Here is a 20,137-nt window from a genome sequence, read left to right on the forward strand (position 1 = left end):
AAAACATGAAGAGAGCCAAAATGAGCCCTGTATGGAGTGCAGAAGAAGAACCCTAAACTTAGGGAACTCGAATCTCTCATAATAGGCAGTAAGCATGCCTGCCCTTTGCTCCTAAGCAGACACATCCCTTTGAAAAGGGCATTCAGTGCCTCAATATGAAAAAAGTACAGAAATGTGAGAGAAAAGTCTCCCCACGCAGAAAACCCTCAATTCTGTACTAACTTGCCTTCTGGCAAGTCTACCTATAAATATGTCACTCCACTGGTCACTCTGATTCACCTGGGTGACGCAGGCTGGAATCAAATCTATTCAATCTGTCTCATATGTCATTTAATTAAGGCTACTACCTACAGGACTCCAAGCACCAGTTTAAGCCAGCCTACAGTACTGACCTTATCCATGACCCCCAAGGTCCTGGACCTAACCAGCTGAACAAATGCCATACAGCATCAGGGTCTACTTAGAAATCCAATGGTTTTCCCCTTACATTTCCCCTCAGCCATTCCATGTGGCAGACAAATGTCACTCAGCTGGTGGCATAGACAAATAAGACAATCCCTCCTAAAACAAGGACTAGACTCAATTATTTGATCTGAACTGGACTCCTAATGTTTACCATCCATCTGGGAAACCACACTGAAGGCACTGTCAACTTGTTGTCCCCCAAATGGTGAGTATCTCACTTGAGTGGCCCAACAGTTATAAACACTTTCTTTCCAGGGGCACCGTGAGAACCCTTGGTATTGTACTTCTTGTATGAAGGCCAGGCATTAACTTGCTTTGCTCCCCAAAACCACAATAATTTGCACCTTAGGAGTGGTCATAAGAAGCTTTTGAGTATTTAAGGAAACACTACCAGTAGATCGTGCAGCCCTCAGATGTGTGTGGAGATCTCTACAAAAGGAGCTACCTTGCTAATTCAGTGTAGCTTTCCAGAAAGAAGTGTTCAGTGACACCACTTTAACCCTGGAAGATACTCAAGTCAGCTTCAACTCACTGGCCAGCGTTTGTTATGGATGATAGAATTGCCCCAGACTTCCTTCTGCGGCCAAGGAGGAATCTGTACATTCTTTGTGTATCCATCTGTACCTGGATCAATGCCACAGTACACAGTAAGGACAAAGAAGGTATCTAGAACAGAATGCTTGAGTCATACATAGGTCAAGTTCTACACTTAATCACCTTCTTTTCTTGTTCTTCATTGCTACTAAATTAGAAAATGCTAACTCACTACCATAAGTTGGCAGGAATGGCTACAAAAGTTTAAAGGCTCTTGCAGATAGTTTTGGATATTTAGATCATATATGGACCAGGAAAGACTTTTCATTAAAGTCTGCTTCAGGAATTCATTAGACACTAAGTTGACCAGCCCATTCCGTGTAAAAGCAAGAAAAGTGAATATTGCCACTTGTGAGACATAGGGATAAAGATTCCCAATCTACTCCGTGGTTGTGTTCAGCCACATAAAAGTATTTCTTTAAATTCAGTTGTAATTTGTGGATGTAGTTTTTAACTATAGTCTTCATTATTTTTTTCCTCTAGGAATAAAATAAAAACATTAAGATTTGGAAAAAATTCAAACTTGCAGTGGGGCTGGTCTGGTGGTGTAGCAGTTAAGTTCACGCACTCTACTTTGGCAGCCCGTGGCCGCTGGTTTGGATCCTGGGCATGGATCTACACACTGCTTATCAAACCAGGCTGTGGCAGGCGTCCCACAGATGAAATAGAGGAAGATGGGTACAGATGTTAGCTCAGGGCCAATCTTCCTCAGGAAAAAGGAGGATTGGCAGCGGATGTTAGCTCAAGGCTAATCTTCCTCCACACACAAACACACACACACGCACACACACAGACAAGTCAAACTTTCAGTGATGTATCCATTTCATCACAATTCAGTCATCCTAAAAAATTATTTTGGTATCTCAAATTTGATGTTGATGTTTGGAACTGGAGATATTTTAAGGGATATTTTTAACCTATTCAATCAAGATAATGACTATATTGCTAAGTTGCTTAAAATAATAGAATCTTTACTGGCATTATCAGTAGAAGTGCTGTCTAATGTATCATATACTGATAAAGCCAGGAATGAACATTTTCTACTATTTAAAGTAAAATTAATGCCAGTAAAGAAATTAAGTTCCTTCCCAAAAGAAAAAAATGGCATGCTTCTGATTGGAAAGGCAGTCTTATACTCCCTATGCCTTTCCTCACGCAGCACTCACTGCTTGCAACTTGATCATATTCATACTTCTATTTCTTTCAACACTGAGAATATTAGTAGGCTTGTTACTGAGTTCCAATTCATTAGTGCAATCTCTTTATCCACGTAGCAATAACTCTCCCTACTGCACATAACTAGTCGTCTGTCAGTACTGAGTCCAGCAAACTTCTTGTCCAGATTCTGCGCTCCAAAGATAGCAAGCGTATCTCCTCCATACATGCACAGTACATAGGCTGATATGTAATGGGCACTACAGATGTCAGTACAGAATCACGCAGGTTAAGTGTACAGACTAAACTTGCCTGCTTAGGTTCAGATCCCAGCTCTGTCACCTAGTAAACTGTGTGATCTTGGGCACGTCACTTAACCTCTCTGTCCCTCAGTTTCCTCATCTGTAAATATGAGGACTAAATGAGTTAATATGTAACGACTTACTTAGAACAGCACGTGGCACATGGTAGAAAGCGCTATTTAGGTGTTTGATAAACCAATTAAATGAGTAATTTTGTCCAACTGTTAAGTGAAGTATCTGCTATCCTATATGATAGCAATTACTCCTCTTCACTGTATGTTTTTGATATCATGATTTTTAACATTACTTAATAAAGAAATTTGGCTTTCTCTAAGAACATAATGTTTGTCATCAACTTTGTGGTGGACTTTTTTCTTTTTACAAGTTTCTCGGGAGTAGAATAATTTGTACTCACCATCGCACAGCGGGAGTGTCAGAAGAAAAAAGAGTGTTATCTCTTTCTGAGTTTTGTCCCTTTGTCCATCTCAAACAGTAAAATTTTTCAATTGACAAGATTTCATATCAAAAATGTACTGGAAACCACAGGTGATTGTATTGCTGGTCCAGTGATAACCTTTTAACTAGTAAATATATTTCCTATCATTTTCCTTCGTCACACTCAGATTTGTCTCACCATGCACATTTACATACGATGTTCAAAATGGAGTCCTGTTCAATATAGCTTTACATATTTGTTGTTATTTCAGGACTTCTTGTGCAGTTCAAAGAAACACTTTTGATCCAATAACCTGTTCTTGTGAATTCTGGTGGAGAGCGTAACACAACAGAGATTGTCCCCCCAAATTGCAGATTTAATAGCTGTCCTCAATAAATACAAATAACAATGAAATAAACTATCCAGATAAATTTACACTACCAACTCTCCTGGCCAATTCAGTTCTTGTAAAGGACCAATAACCTTTAAGATTGTAATACGATTTCCAAAAAACAAACACAACTTATTCGTCTTACTTTTCAAATATATACTGTGTATGTGAATAAAACTGTTCCATTACTTTGTCCTCAGAAAGCACAAAATCACCATGGACCTGACAGATGCCCAGAAATCACACTTTGATGACTAGTGCCCAACACTCATCCCCGAGGGAATGTGCCCCCTTTGTATACATGACTCTGGCACAAATGGTGTAGTGAGCATTGTTCTAACCATCAAAACATTGCAACAGCAATATCCAAGCCACTTCAAACTTTCATAGGGCTTGTGCAACTGCAAAACCCTCTCTTTTCCTGGAATGCCATAGTGAACATTTATTTTTTGTTTTTTTTTAAAAGAGTACAACATCTAAACCGCCTTCCTGTATTTGAAGAATTCCGCACCTTACCAGGCATGTGCTCCCTCCCACTGTAGAAGATAAAAATGTCAGCAGTTCACTTTCCTAATCTCCTTTACATCTAGCCACATGCTCATGGCCTAAGCTCAGCAAATTAGATACACTTGCCGCAGTCTTCCAACAGGAATGAGTGTTGGAGGGAAGCGGGGTAGCAGGCATTCCCTTCAGGCAGCAGCGATGGCCAGGCTCCGTGAGGAGGGTAGGCAGTAGCACCTGGTATCTGGGTGTGAGCAGAGTAAACTCAGGGTCAAGAGCCTAGTCATAACAACACCCTTGCTGGGCTCGTTTGGTAGCTTGATTTTGGTTGCGATTCAGCCTGGGTAGCCTTTGAGTGTAAGGTTCCCCAGCCTTCCAAGCTATAGTTGCCTTTCAGTGCATTCTTTTGCTGCTTTAATCAGGCATTCGTGTTTCTGTTTCTGCAACTAAAAATACTGATGTAAAAGATTCCTCTCTTTTTAATCTGGCAAACCAGTATACTGCCGTTAAAACACAAATGTCCAGTTTTCAGTGCTTCCGTGGTGTTCTGTATGTCTCTCATTGTATAGTGTGTACAGTGATAACCTGTTGGTCTGTTTCCCCCACTAGACTTGAACTCTCAAAAAGAAGAACTGTATCTGACTAGGCATAGTGTTTACTACACAGTAGAGCATAATAAATGCTGAGAGAAAGAGCTACCAAAAGAACTTATGCTTGTTCTCTTAAAATGCAGACTTTTATATGAGGTAAATATCTTTTTTTGCCCTTGTATAAAGCCTAGTGTAGCACACGCAAATAAAAATTGATAAATTGCTTTGATAATGACACAAACCTTGTATCAACCAAACTCAATAAATTTCTCTTTTCTAAATTATAGTTATGAAAAGTAACAAATGTTCATTATGGAAAACTTGAAAAATACGGAAAAAACTAATGAAGAAAAAGACCTGTAGTACTGCGACCTTACAACTATAAAAAAATACCAGTTTAATTATTTTCATCTTTGTTCCTCAATATATATATATTTTTTCTTCCAAAACTGTGATCATATGATATTTCCTATTTTGTCTTCTTTTTAAAATTAATTTCTCATGGGTATTTCTCATCTACAAATTTTTTAAAATATAATTTAATGCTACCTATAGATAAATGTATTCCAGTTTACTCAAGTCTTATTTTGGATATTTGATGTGTTCCCAATTTTTCATTATTATGAAAACAGAATGAAAGTCTTTGCAAACATTTCCGATTGTTTTCTTTTTGCCAGTCCCCTGAAGTAGATTTAATGAGATAAAGTATATAAGTACTTTTGAGAGTTTTAAAACGTCAAATGTGGACCAGTTCAGACTCCTACCAGTGGGAGGTGAGAATAGTGTCTTTGCTGTCCTCTCAGCAGTGCTGTCATTTCTTTTTAACTTCTCACAGGGGAGAAATGGCACCTGATATTTTTAATTTATATTTTGATTACTGACATGATTTATTAGGAATATTACCTGCTGTATTTAATATAAACATTTTTAAAGTTTGCTGTTTATATTATTATGCTCATAAGATTTTTATCATACGTAAGTTTCTGTTGCTGTATAGTGAAATACATTCACTGGTCCTTAATGTTTTATTGAGCATCTACTATCTCCTAGGCACCATTCTGAGTATTGCCCCATGGAGCTCAGATTTCAGTGAAAACATTTGTGATTTCTTCCACTACTTTTATGCTTAGAAAGATTTTTCCCAGTTTGAAATCTGGTAAATATTCTCATAAGTTATTATTTTTGTTTTTAAACATGTTAATGGCCTTCTTCTTAATTAGAAGTGGAACAAAATAGACGTGATTTCTGTGCTCATTGCTGTGCTCAAGTGCTTATAGATTCTGAAGGGTATATTGCTACATAGATATAAAAGTATCTACTTTCCTATAAATGGAATCTTACTTGCAGCTTACATTTTTAGCAATATGTCGTGGAATCTTAATGTGTTAAAGTGTGATATAATTTCATTAGCTGTGAATATAGTGCTAAACAATAGAATCTTTATCAGGATATTTTATGTAACTATATTTTGTATTATATTATAGAACTATATTAAGAGGGAAAAAGACCTTTAGAACCAACAAAAATAGTGCTGTGCTTTTTAAGATATTTAAAGTTTACTCTAAAATTACATTTCTCTGTTTCACCAGCTGGTACCATTCCTTAAATGTTCTTACCAGTATTGAGCTTGTTAATCATGTATTATAATATTCCAAGTCTTTAAAGCTTAACATGCTATTGACTCAACTTATTTTGAAATATGTTTAGCAAAGTTTTCCCTATGAGACAATAGCTAATAAAGCACTCGAATCTAGTTCTAAAGTGAATCATCCAAATGGCTTGTCTTTTTAATGATATCTTGTCTTACTTAATATGCCAACTGGGAAGATTCTTTTCTCACTATTTTTTCAAGTATTCATGATTTTGGACATCTGTATAATCTGAAAGTAATTGGCGGGTTCAATTGCTTCTTAAATTTAGAAGACAGGAAGTCGGTTTATTTCATGGCAGAGAGTGTCAGCGCAGTGGAGATTGTCCATTCCTCTTTGAGACCTGATGGAATCTCTGGAGTGGAGGGCAGAAACCTGTATAGTTTGAAAATGAATGCATAATAAATTATTAAAAGCAAAGCTTAAAAATGTTCTTGGTTGGTGATAATATGAGAAAATACTGTCAGGGGCAATGGTTTAAAATGTCAAAAACACAACATTCTGGAAGGCTAGGCAGTAATTTGTTGTGAGGATTACATGAAGTAAATATGAAGCACTTAGTATAGTTGTTCAACATGTAGAGAAGTGTTACTATTATTATTATTATAGATGTGCGGTGATCTTTGTTTTTTAAATTGGTCATATTTTACGCATATGTGGCAGCTTTCTGAGGTTATACCTCCTCATACACAGTTGATCCTCATTATTTATGGATTCTAGATTTGTGAATTTGCCTTTTTGTTAAAGTTTATTTTCTAAGCACTGCATCAGTACTTGTGCTTTTGCAATCATTTGTGGGTATGTTCAGAGCAAAGTTTGAGTCACCTGATGCGCACCACATTCCCAGCTGAGGTCAAATGAGGCAATGCTCTGCCTTCTTGTTTTAGCTCTTGTACTATAAACGTGTTCCTTATGTGATCTATTTAGTGCCGTGTTGTTTGCATTTTTGTGTATTTTATTGGTGAGGTCACTGTTTAAAATGGCCTCCAAGCATAATGCTAAAGTGCTGTTTAGTGTCCTAAGCACAAGAAGGCTGTGATTGCCTTAGGGAGAAGATGTGTGTATTAGATGAGTTTCCTTCAGGCGTGAGTTATAGTGCTGTTGGCTGTGAGTTCAGTGTTAATGAATCAGCAGTATACATTAAATAAGGTGTCTAAACAGAAACACACATAAAACAAGGTTATGTACTGCTTAATGAAAATGTGGCCAGAGGCTGCAGGAACTTAATGCTGTGTTTCCTCTGGGAGTTTCAGTATTCACTAAATCTTTGTTCATGATGACTGTATAAAACATAACTACCGTGAATAATGAGAATCAACTATATTTCCCTGTATGGGAGGTATCCAGAAGGGGCCCAATAAATAATTCCCCTCTTGCTTGCCTGAATTCCAAAGTTTTTTGAGAAACATGACAACAGAGGTAACAGATGGAGGTCAAAATAGAATCTTTACTGAGAAAGCTGATATTGGAGAATGTGGTGTGTGTCCAGTAGACAGATGGCCTTCCTAATGCTGAACCCCAGAACTGGACTAACCCATTAGTCCCAGGTAGCACTGGACCAATGTGGAAGATAAAGGAAGGGGTGGATCTGTGCATACGGGATTCCTGCTTCCAAACTCACCAGTCACAGAAATCCCCTCTGACAGGAGTAAGCCAGGGCAGGGGGAGACAGCAGGGTTACCCTAAACAGCAGGGGTAAGAAGCCAGCCCTGCCAACTCTCTCAAAGTAGCTCATACACCCTAATATCAGATTGGTCAGTTGAATAAGAAGTTTGTGCTGAAATAAGGATGACTTTATATTTGTTCCCCAAAATCCCTTTAAAATTTATTCAGTGATCATAATCTTTCTGTGTCTCTGGATGAAAACCTAGGTGGGCCTCATTACTTTTCTCCTCACTCTAGATAACAGTCCCATGGTTATTTGAATCACAAAAGGGGTTTAGTCCACCACATTTATGGCCCTTCTCACTACTTTTTCAAAAGTAGGATTTCTCTCCCTACTATCCCTGATGCCTCCACAAGGGAGGGCCTGTGGTCCTCTCGCTTCCTGGCTCTGCTTCCCTGAGCGCAGCCCCTGAGACCTCAGTCTTCCTGAGGCTGGTGAATGGGGTCAAAGGAGGTGATGGGGAGAAGCAGGGTGTTTCTCACTTGCTGTTGATGGCGTTATGTGCTCTACCCTGGTGGATGTGTGAGGCTGCTAATTTCTCTTAAGAGCGCTTTTTGGGGTTCATCGGAGGCACCTTTTCTGGGCCATCCAACTGCAGCACCTGTAGGTTGAGGTGAGCCACTTCTTGTGTTTCATCTGGCTCGTGGTGGCTTTCAAAGTCCTTTGCCCCCCGGGCTTTGGAAATGTAGGCTGATCTGGACACAGCCCCCTCTCCCTTGCTGCTACAGGTTGCTGTGATCTCTCAGGCTTATGCCACGCTCAGCCACCAGGCCACTGCTCTCCCAACTGCAGGGAGTACACACTGTCTCTGTGTTTGGTTCCCTTGGCATGGGGTTAGAAGCCATCACCACCTTTTTCTTGTCTATGGGGCAGAGACCTACAGCGTGGCCCACTGCACTCCACAGAACACTCACAGGTCATCCTTACCCTCCCTGAATCCTTTAATATTTGAAATAGAGATCCCTAAGAGGATTAGGAATTGTTAGAGTTCTTTGTAAATTCTGCATGCGATGTTCTCTCACAGATTCACTTTGGTGTCTGATTATCTGTTGATTTGGTGTCTTGGTTGAAACTGAGGCAGGAGGAGTTCCATATTATTATCCTGTTATATATATGTATAAATATCAGTTTCAAAAAACTAGCATGATTACAAAGATGTTAGGGAAACTGATGTTTAGTTAAATAATTCATCAGTTTGGGCAGATCAATATCTCCTAGTGTGGCAATGGATAATTCTAAGCACATCTGAGAATAAGGCATAGTGGACCTTTGACTTTCTTTTTCCTGAATATTACTACTGATTTGTATAGTTTTCTTTTAAACCTTTATTCTTTCTCATTTCTCCCCATGGCCATCCTAGGCTACTCACAACTCTTAAGAGAGTTAATAATGGAAAGTGCTAAAACAAGTATCTGGCAGGTAGTAGGTGCTATGTAAATGTTTACTATTGTTGTTATTTAGAATTCCAGTAATAGTGTGCTACAACAGTTGAGGGAGAGTTATCCTCAGGCAGTTTTGCTGTAGTAAAGGTCTATCTTTTTTGAAGTCTTACTTATCCTTTAACGATATTTTGACAAAAAGAGAAACTAGATGATAATAGATATTGTTGTTAATATAGTACGTATTAATATAATATAATAATGTAATTAATAGATATTTGATGAGTGCCTTCTGTCTTGAGTCCTGGGAACATAGGGTAAGCAAAACTATGCACTATTTGGCCCTCATGGATCTTCTTCTATAGTAATAAAGACAAATTTAATACTTTTAAAATAATTATTCAGATAAATTACAACTCAGGTGAATACAATGAAGGAGAGATACATAATGCTGTGGAAGGGGCGTATTAGGGGGATTAATGTAATGTGGGTGGAGAGAAGCCTTCCCTAAGGAAGTGACAATTGAGTCAAGATCTGAAAGATGAATAGAAGTTACCTACATGAGGAGGAATGGGAATCTTCTAGGAGAGAAAACCGCATGTGCCATGATCCTGTGGCTGGAGGACCTGAAAGAAGGCCAGTGGAGTTCGACTGCAGAGAACATGGGCTATGTGACTGTTTTGTTCTCTGTGAAGCTGGACAGGGGCTTCCAGTCAGACTGTGAAGGGCCTGGTCAGCCATTGTTTTACGCAGGGAAAGAGCTATTCAGAGTTGGGGAAAGATCACTTTGACTACAGTGAGAGAAATGGATTGAAGGGGAGCGGCCCCTGTATCCTCAGCACCATCATCATCTAAGCAGTAGACATCGGCTTACCATACTGCAGAGACATGGGGTTTATGTCCTTTAGTCTTCACTGCAGCACCATAAATGAGGCGTCCTTGTTATTCTCATTTGGCAGAAAGGAATTTACTTGATTAAATGACTTACCTAATGTAACATATCTGATAAGGAGCAGAGCTGATATATTAGATAAGGTAATGTTTTCAAGCACAGTACCTGGCTCATAACAAGCTCTCAGTTAATACTTGGTTATAATTATACTGTGCTTGTTTTTACTCAGTTTATTTTTTAAAAAGATGCTTCAAAAGATAAAGTATAAACAGCTATACAGGTCAAAGCCTCTCTCACCCCAGACTCCCATCCATCCATCTGCGAGGTTGTCTTCAACCGCCAAAAGCCGTCTTGCATTAAGGTGTCACTTTCACTGACTATAGTAGTGATATCGCCCATCAGACAGTACAGATCAGAGAATCCACACTACTGTGCTGGAGTTGAGACTCCACAGCTCTGTTCACAGCCACACCCTTGCAGAGGAACACAGAGCCTCTTTCCATTCATGAAGCAAATAGCCATTTTCACTTTACTTTTGCATCTGTAGTAACTGAATTTTTCAGGGTGTCGGAGGGTGCAGTGTTAGTTGTCAGCTACCTTGGTGCTCTTGACATAGGAATTTTCTTCTCTGTGTCACTGCCCAGGAGGTCGTGTGGCATATTCCATCATTAAAAGAAAGGGCAGATATCTTAAAAATTAATAGTTTTTTTCAGAAAATTAACATGGTTTCTATTGGGTACCTTTTAACCCTGTGTTCCTTGCTATCTGCATTCTAGCACTTATCTGTCTCACAGCACGGCAACTGGTGGACTTAATATTAATCTGATATTATTACAGATGTTAGATGGTGTTCAATATACTGATTTTAAGTAAGCCAGAAATACTGGTAATAAAGAAGTTAATACTTGACTGCCTAGAAAACTCTCATCTAGAATAGTACAACAGTCTATGAGCTATCCAGGTAGATAAAATTTGCCTTATTAGGAAATGAGAATAACAATTGGATTTATCATTAGGAATTCAAAAGAGAAAATATTTGAATACTTATATCTGTGATTTTGAGAAAATGATATAAAAAAGATGTGTTGGTTTACTTACCTATATTGTAACTTTTCTTTTTAAAATCTGTTGGCATTCTGGAAGTTAGGCTTTCTGCTAATAGCATGAGTTTGAAAGTAATTGCAGTGTCTTCTTAAAGTGGTTTCTCTTCCGCAGGGTTATTGAACAGCTTGGTGGGAAGCAGCTGGTGATGAACCACATGCACCACGAAGACCAGCAGGTTCGCTACAATGCTCTTCTGGCTGTGCAGAAGCTCATGGTGCACAACTGGTATGTGCCAGCTTTTTCTTGCTGCCCACACAGTGAATTGTGAGATCTCACTTGCCCATTCCAAAAGTTCTTATGTAAATGCTCTGATGAATGATAGTTTTTTAGATCAGTGATTTAGATTAAGTGTCTAGAAATACACTTCAGCAATTCAGGGCAATGACATGATTAAAAAAAAAACCTAACTGTGTTAATGTTCTGAGGAAATGTGTATTCAAAGTACTAATATCAAAAACAACTTCATAAGTAACTAAAAGGACTCTTAGGACAGAAGTGAATCAGTCTTTTTTGGAGTTGAGTGGAATCCAGTTGGACTACTGATTAGGGAGAGTACAATTTTGCAAGGTTTAACTATTCAGCATATGATTAACCTGAATTGATGTTACCAGTTCACATGAAATCACTAAAAGCTGATTGATCAATGAAGATTCAACTCTCAGATTTCATTCATTATAGCCTTTTGCTTTTGAAATAACCAAAGTCATGTTTTTCTCTCATTGTTTTTATTTTTTAAATAAGAATTATTGACCTTTTTGTGCCCACTTAAAACAAGATAAATTAGAGAGTAACTACTTAGATATAATGGTGAGCCATTGTGTACCTGATAGAACAAACAAGGAGTCCCTTTGCGATGACCGTTCTTAGCTATAGGTTGGATGCTCAGTGCTTTCAGCACTCTTCTGAACAGTTCGAATGCCTCTCTATTCCCCACCCTTTGGAAGGATGCTCTGATCTTGGACTGTTTTTTCTAAGGCCTGTGAACAAATATGCATTGTCTCTAAATGACAGTAATGCTACCAGTACTTCCAAAGAACTAATTGTGTATTAGAATGCACATTTGAAAGATGTGGGCAGATACAGTATAGGAGACTCCAGGAGTGCTGCTCTGGCATTATATATTAAATATTATGATCTTGCTGCTTAAACACTTTTCTCATAAATACTGACATTTATGCATTCTTTCAGCAACTACTTTTTGAGCACTTACTTTGTTACCCTGTTAGGTTAAGTGCTAGGCTATAGATGATGAAAGTGGGTACAGCTTTACATGGGATGATTAGAGAAGGACTCTCTGAGTGGGGGACAACAGCCAAGCTGAGACAGTAATGATAAGGAACCAATTGTACAGCTCAAGCATTGGGGTAAGCATTTCAGGTAGAAGGAGTGAGAGGGGAAAAGAACATGAAGCGGGAATGAGCCTATCTTCTTTACTTATTTGGATGTGACAGTTGAGGGTGCTGGTGCTGTTGGCACCAAGGCCAGGGATGCTGCTACACATCCTACAATGCACAGACAGTGCTTAAAATGAAGAACTGTCCTGCCCAATATGTCAAGAGTGCCAAGGTTGAGAAACTCTAATTTGAAGGACGATATGAGGCCAGCATGAAAAAAACACAGGTGAGGAGAGGTTGACAGGGATCCGATCATGTAGGGTCTTGTAGGCTGTTATTTGACTCTTATAAGGTGTGTTGAAAACCATTGAAAGATTTTTAAACAGGGGAATGGCAAGATTTCATTTACATGTTAAAAAGATTGTCTAGGCTACTCTCTGGAGAATGGATTGTACAGGGGTAAGTGTGAAAGCAAGAAAACTGTTTTAGTTAGGTTCTCATTGTGGTCTAGAGTAGAGGTGGTTAGTGGCCTGGACTAGAACAATAAAAGTTGAGATAACAAGTAGGTAGACTTGGAGTAAATTTCAGAGCTAGTGCTGGCAGCACTTGATGGACTGAAAATGTTTCTATTTTTTTCATATCTGCAGTGCAAGAAGTATGGGATCAAAGCAGAAGCACTCAAAAATGGTTTTTATCTATTTAGTAGGAAGAAAAAGCTTTCGTGTCTATCAGTAAATATAGAATACTCCACTGGATTTCTCTCCTTGTTTGACTTTACCCTGAGTCACATTTGTCAACATAAGTGAATTATTTAGAAATTTTTTTATCTCTTGGTTTATGTCTCTTTCATGAAATTAGTTTAAAGACTGTTGGCATTTAATAGAGTTCAAGGCTGTTGCAACCAATGAGCTTGTATTTGCCAGATGTTTTTCTCAAGTTTCTGTGAAGCAGTTTTATTTCTCCTTTTTGTTGAAATTAGGGTTGCTGAAGTATAATTCTTGTGTTGTTAAGAAACAATTTCATTTTCATAGTTCTTTCTCCTGAAGAATTTGTTGTTGGGTTTAGCTTTTTTTAATGTAATTTCTGATGTGAAAGAAAAGGTGGATATGAAATAGGATGTTGACCTTTTCCCTTTGTCAGTGGAGAACATTTTTTGGTTGAGAACTTTTCTTGTTCCAAAGATACGCATTGAGGATGAAACATTTAAAATTTGAATTTTTTTCCTTCAATTTAGGAACTTGATTGAGTCTCATAATATATTGTTCAATGATTACAAAAGGAAAAGTACAAATCTTTATAGCCAGAAACTGGTGTATTTGTTCTTTATCACTGACTAGCTAATGAGATAATATCCTTCCCTTCTCTCTAATTTTGTGCCAAGCTATTTTAACTTTAATGTTTTAATTATGATAAATCTCCTTTGATGGAGAAGCTCAGTGTCAGTATTTTCCTATACTTCCTATTTTATAAAGGAATTTTCATATCAAGAAAGATTAGAATTCACATGTGATCTATTTATTTTGTTGTGACATATATATTTCTATGGCTCTTTGTGCCAGAGAATGAAAATTGCTCAAGTAATAGCTATTTATTTCAACATCAGATTAATATGAGACCAAATAGAATACTATTTGGAAAGTAAATCTTCTGCAAAATTGTTCCCAAATGTAAATGGATTTTGAATCAGTATTGTTATGCAGGTAACCAAGTTGTCTTTATTAAATCATCCTGGCAAAGACTGCCTTTCCACTTATCTAAAATAGAGGGTTTTTTTTTTTTAACCTAAAATATGGTACTGGTGTTTTAAAGTTGTTTCACACCAAATAAAAACATGAAAAACAGTTGACTTTGTTTCCTCATAGCATTTGTTTTTTTTTGATTTAATTAAAATGAATTTTTATAAATGATGTATTTCAGTACTACACAGTGAAATAAATTAGTTGAAAATAATTAAAACATAGTCGTGGCTAAAAGTAGAATAAAAGTCTGCTTGAGTGACAGCAGCAGCGAAAGCTTTTCATGACAATTTTGCACGTTATCTGTAGTCATTGTTTTGCTCCTAGGCCCTGCTTTCAGATTTCCAGCAAACTCCTGATGTTCTTTTACTTCTTGACCATACATGATTTTTGGATTTTTGGTATTGCATTATTTCTAGGTTTCTGTTTTTTAGACTAAATCGGAATTTTGGATATAGTGAAGTTAACGTTTATTTTTTACGGCAGGGAATATATTTTTTCGTTTTGCATATAAGTTTAAAATTACGTTTTAAGTGTAAATTGGATACTTATGAAATCATAGAACTGGGCTGTCTGTGGATCTTGATTTTGATTCTGCTTTAGGGAATTAAATATTACATTTCTTGATAATGTAAATATGGGTTTATCTCTGGTTTCTGTAACATAGAGTTATATATCGTGTGAAAATACTTAATTCTTTTTCATGGTTTTATGATTGATTTCAAAAATTATTTCCATGAATTGCAGGTCTTAGAGTAGTTAGTGTTTCTCCGCTTCCACTTAACATCTGTATTTACAAGGAATAATGGATTACAAATAACCCTAACTGATGTTGATGGGGAGGGATGGGCGGCAGAATAGAGTTGCTAGGGAGGGCGGGGCTGGTTGGCACACACTGGTGTCCCCTCAGTTCAGGAGGCTTCAAGCAGGTCAGTCCTACTCCCAGCCCTTCTAAATGACATGCACAGCTCTCTGATCTCTCTGTACCCACTATGCATTCCAGGCACGTCCCTTGTCCTTTTGAGCAGTGCTGAATTTTTAGATTAATAAATTTGGCAAAATATGTACACAATGACAATTTACTCTAGAGAACTTTTATATATACCCTCAATTTATACTTGATAATTTAACATCATCAAATGTCATCATTTTTCTCCTACAGAATGATTTTAAATATTATCAGCCTCTAATTCAGAAGCAACAATATGTGCGTATGGACAGCTCAGGACTTCAGGAAAGAGACACTGAATTTTGTAGGTAGAGGATCTCGTGTAGAATTTTCTATTTGTTTCTAGATTCTTTTACAACTTTTTTCAAACAGAATAATAAGTTATAAGAGTGTTACTCTCTCTAGATCTTTTATGTGTAGGTAAATAATATAACAGTGAAGAACTCACCAAGCCACGGGTGTGAGTGATACTGCTTTGTTCTCTGATGTTTATATCTGTTCAGGATATTTTAGTTATTCTCTAAGTACATAGCCATACATACAGTGATTAAGATGGTTACTTGGGAACTGAATTGAAAAAAAAAACCTTTTTGTAAGCTTTAACCTTTCAGGATTAATAATCATGTTACTAAAAGATTATATTTAATTTTTAATAAACATGCAACATTTCCAGATTTAAATTTTCAAGAATTAATTTATAAAACTGTGGTCTTTCTTGGGGTGCCTAGAATTTTCCATATTATTATTATGATATTTTTAGTGGAGGAACCTTTGAAAATGTCTTTAATATTGTATGTAGTCTGTATTTTTCAAAAACAAATATAAATGGTTTAAAAAAAAAACAATTCCAGGTAAAGAGGAATTCTTTACAGGTCTTGTGTCATTATCAATGGATCAACTCACAGTCTCCCACTTCTGTTTTGCTAGTTAGAGATGTTTTGAGACTGTACTAACTTATTATATTTCTGGACACTATCACTTAATTACAATTGATTTGGAAATGTCAGCATAACATAGATTTTAGAGGGTGTTGCAAAGTACTAGCCTAAATAAACATTTGGAAGAGGTGGATAATAGGCATTTTGACAGTAAAGAAAATAAAACCACTGATGAATAATAGAGTCTATGTACTTTATAATAAAAAAAAAATCAAATGCCGATTTCACACATAGATGCATGTGACTAAGGTATAAATATCTGTGGATCAAGTTCTTGTTGTGGTTTTGTTTGATTAGGCTCAGCTTCTTAGACAAACAGATGGCTGAATTGGGTTTTGAAGGATCAGGTAAGCATAGACAAAAGAAAAGTCTTGTCTAGTAAGGAGAGGCAGAGAAAAATGAATTAACTTCCTTTGCTTTTAAATGCTTTCTCTTCTTTCCCTTTCGGTGGGTGGAACAGTTACATTTGTGGTCACTTGAATATTTCATTTCATGGGCTTCTTGTGTGTGTGTGTGTGTGTGTGTGTGTGTGTGTTTCAAATAATCAAACCTCAGTAGAATCGAGTATGCAAAAATTAATTGAATAAAGATTAAGCAAACTATATTTACTCATCTAAGAAATTTAATGGTTTTTGAGTTATTTCTTAGTTTCCTTTTATGTATGTCACCCAGATGTTACATCTTGATAGGGGAAAAAAATCTCAGGGGTACCAGAAATGAATTGACAATTTTTGTCTCCACTGAATATTTGAGGAATTGACTAAAAAAAAAAAAAAAATCATAATAAGCCTGTCATCTTAAGAAAGACACGTTTTGATGCAGGGATGGTTCAACATCCACAAATCTATCAACGTGATACACCACATTAACAAACTGAAGAATAAAAATCACATGATCATCTCAGTAGATGTAGAGAGAGCGTTTGACAAGATACAGCATCAGTTTATGATAAAAACTCTAAATAAAATGGGTATAGAAGGAAAATACCTCAACATAATAAAGTTCATATATGACAAACCCACAGCAAATATCATTCTCAATGGAGAAAGGCTGAAAGCTATGCCTCTAAGAACAGGAACCAGATAAGGATGCCCACTGTCACCACTCTTTTTTAACATAGTATTGGAAGTCCTAGCCAGAGCAATCAGGCAAGAAAAAGAAATAAAAGGGATCCATATTGGAAAAGAAGAAGTGAAACTGTCACTCTTTGCAGATGACATGCTTTTATATATATGGAAAACCCTAAAGAATCCACTAAAAAACTTTGAGAAATAATAAATGAATACAGTCATGTCACAGGATACAAAATCAACATACAAAAATCGGTTGTGTTTCTATACACTAACAACAAAGTAGCAGGAAGAGAAATTAAGAAAACAATCCCATTTACAATTGCAACAAAAACAATAAAATACCTCGGAATAAATTTAGCCAAAGAGGTGAAAGATCTGTACAACAAAAACTATAAAACGTTGTTGAAAGAAATCGAAGAAGACACAAAGAAATGGAAAGATGTTCTGGGCTCTTGGACTGGCAGAATTAACATCGTTAAAATGTCCATACGTCCTAAAGCAATCTGTAGATTCAGTGCAATCCCTTTCAAAGTTCCAACAACATCTTTCACTGAAATAGAACAAAGAATCCTAAAATTTATGTGGAACAACAAAAGACCCCGAATAGCCAAAGGATTCCTGAGAAAAAAGAACAAAGCTGGAGGTATCACACTCCCTAATTTCAAAATATACTACAAAGCCATAGTAACCAAAACAGCATGGTACTGGCACAAAAACAGACACACAGATCAATGGAACAGAAGCAAGATGCGAGAAATAAACCCACACATTTATGGACGGCTAATATGCAACCAGGGAGCTGAGAGCATACAATGGAGAAAGGAGAGTCTCTTCAATAAGTGGTGTTGGGAAAACTGGACAGCCACATGCAAAAGAATGAAAGTAGATCATTACCTTACACCATGCGCAAAAGTCAACTCAAAATGGATTAAGACTTGGATGTAAGACCAGAAACCATGAAACTTCTAGAAGAAAGCATAGGTAGTACGCTTTTTGGCATAGGTCTGAGCAGCATATTTTCATGTACCATGTCTGACCAGGCAAGGGAAACAAAAGAAAAAATGAACAAATGGGACTACATCAAACTAAAATGCTTCTGCAGAGCAAAGGAAACCATCAACAAAACGAAGAGACAACCTAACAATTGAGAGAAGATATTTGCAAACCATATATCAATAAGGGGATAATATCCAAAATACACAAAGAACTCATACATCTCAACAACAAAAAAGCCAACAACCCAATTAAAAAATGGGCAAAAGATCTGAACAGACATTTCTCCAAAGAAGATATACAGATGGCCAACAGGCACATGAAAAGATGCTCAACATTATTAGCTATCAGGGAAATGCAAATCAAAACTACAATGAGGTATCACCTCACTCCAGTCAGAATGGCTATAATTAACAAGACGGGAAACAACAAATGTTGGAGAGGATGTGGAGAGAAGGGAATCCTCATACACTGCTGGTGGGAGTGCAAACTTGTGCAGTCACTATGGCGAGCAATATGGAGTATCCTTGGAAAATTAAGAATAGCTCTACCATGTGATTCAGCTATCCCACTGCTGGGTTTTTATCCAAAGAACTTGAAAACACAAATTTATAAAGATACATGCACCCCTATGTTCATTGTAGCATTATTCACAATAGCCAAAACTTGGAGGCAATCTAGGTGCCCATCAAGGGACGAATGGATAAAGATGATGTGGTATATATACACAATGGAATACTACTCAGCCATAAGAAATGCTGAAATCTGGCCATTTGTGACAACATGCGTGGACCTTGAGGATTTTATGCTAAGTGAAATAAGTCAGAGGGAGAAAGTCAAATATCGTATGATCTCACCCCATAAGTGGAAAATAAAAACGACAAACAAACACATAACAACGGCGATTGGATTGGTGGTTACCATACGGGAAGTGAGGAGTGGGGAGGGCAAAAGGGATGATTAGGCTCATACATAAGGGGATGGACTATAATTAGTCTTTGGGTGGTGATCATAATGTAATCACAGAATTTGAAATATATTACGATGTACATCCGAAAGCTATATAATGTTATAATCCAACGTTACTGCAATAAAATTAAAAAAATAAAATTAAAAAAGACCTTTTGGTGTAAATATTCTTTAATTGAATTTTAATTAACTTTACGTTTTAAAAGAATTATGCAATGATACAGTAGGTACTGACCCTAAATTTAAACCCCCTCGTATGAAGTAAATGAAGTTTATCACCAGTCCTTACTTATATTTGTAAAAATGAATTTAGTAAAAAAGTACCAAAATGTTAGTACAAGGGCCAGAGGTTTTCCTAAAATACTGTATATCTTATACGTACACAGCGTCAAAGCTCTAGAACACGTCCTTGTACTTCTCATATCTTCAGAACTTTTTGCCTCACTTTCCTTAAGAGTTAGGTGTTTGCAGATGCCTGAAACAAAAGCAGTTTCTTGGATGACAGTTTTTCCTACCTTGCTAAACCAGAAGTATCTTATGAGAAAACATTTTAGTGTTCGGTTCAAAAACTGTGCTGCTCCATTTGTATCCAGTTAATTTCCCAGTCTAGGGAATGTTTACTTTTATCTCTTGGATTAGCCCTCCCATCTCTAATTTAGGCATGGGCAGGAATACTGAGTAAATACTTGATTATGTGCTGAAATAGATCTGAAGTAGAAAATAAAGGCATAGTGCATAGGTTCAGTGCAGCGTCATGAGGGCTATGACGGAAGTGTGAATAGGTGTCATATGAGCTTGGGAGCTATGCCTCATCCACTCTGGGCCTTCAAAAGGGATTTCCTGAAGTGACACTTGGACTAAGTCTTAAGCATCAAGAGGAGTTGGTTGGTGAAGAAGAGGTGAGAGTCTAGGAAGGACTTCTAGGCACAGGCACCCTGTGAGCATGCTGTATGTGGGAGACCGCAGCAGTGTCACCAGAACTGAAATTTGGGAGTCTGGGAGTGGCTGAACTAATGCTAAA

The 20,137-nt window shown here is 37.2% G+C and overlaps 1 protein-coding gene across 10 annotated transcripts in view; it reads left to right on the forward strand.

Moving 5' to 3' along the window:
• The window catches only part of ATP6V1H (ATPase H+ transporting V1 subunit H), a 123,505-nt gene that overhangs the window by 81,419 nt on the left and 21,949 nt on the right, over positions 1-20,137 (forward strand). For 4 of the 10 annotated variants that reach the window (XM_014838771.3, XM_014838772.3, XM_070481289.1 and 1 more), the window contains one exon: positions 11,236-11,349. The exons of 2 other annotated variants lie outside the window; for them this stretch is intronic. In XM_014838771.3, coding sequence (XP_014694257.1) covers positions 11,236-11,349 — 114 coding nt within the window. Of the gene's footprint in view, positions 1-1,542; positions 2,859-11,235; positions 11,350-20,137 lie in introns of those variants that run through there. 4 more of the 10 variants (XM_070481285.1, XM_070481286.1, XM_070481288.1 and 1 more) reach the window with 1 other exon arrangement.

This window comes from Equus asinus, chromosome 12, assembly GCF_041296235.1.
Source record: "Equus asinus isolate D_3611 breed Donkey chromosome 12, EquAss-T2T_v2, whole genome shotgun sequence".
Taxonomy (NCBI): domain Eukaryota; kingdom Metazoa; phylum Chordata; class Mammalia; order Perissodactyla; family Equidae; genus Equus; species Equus asinus.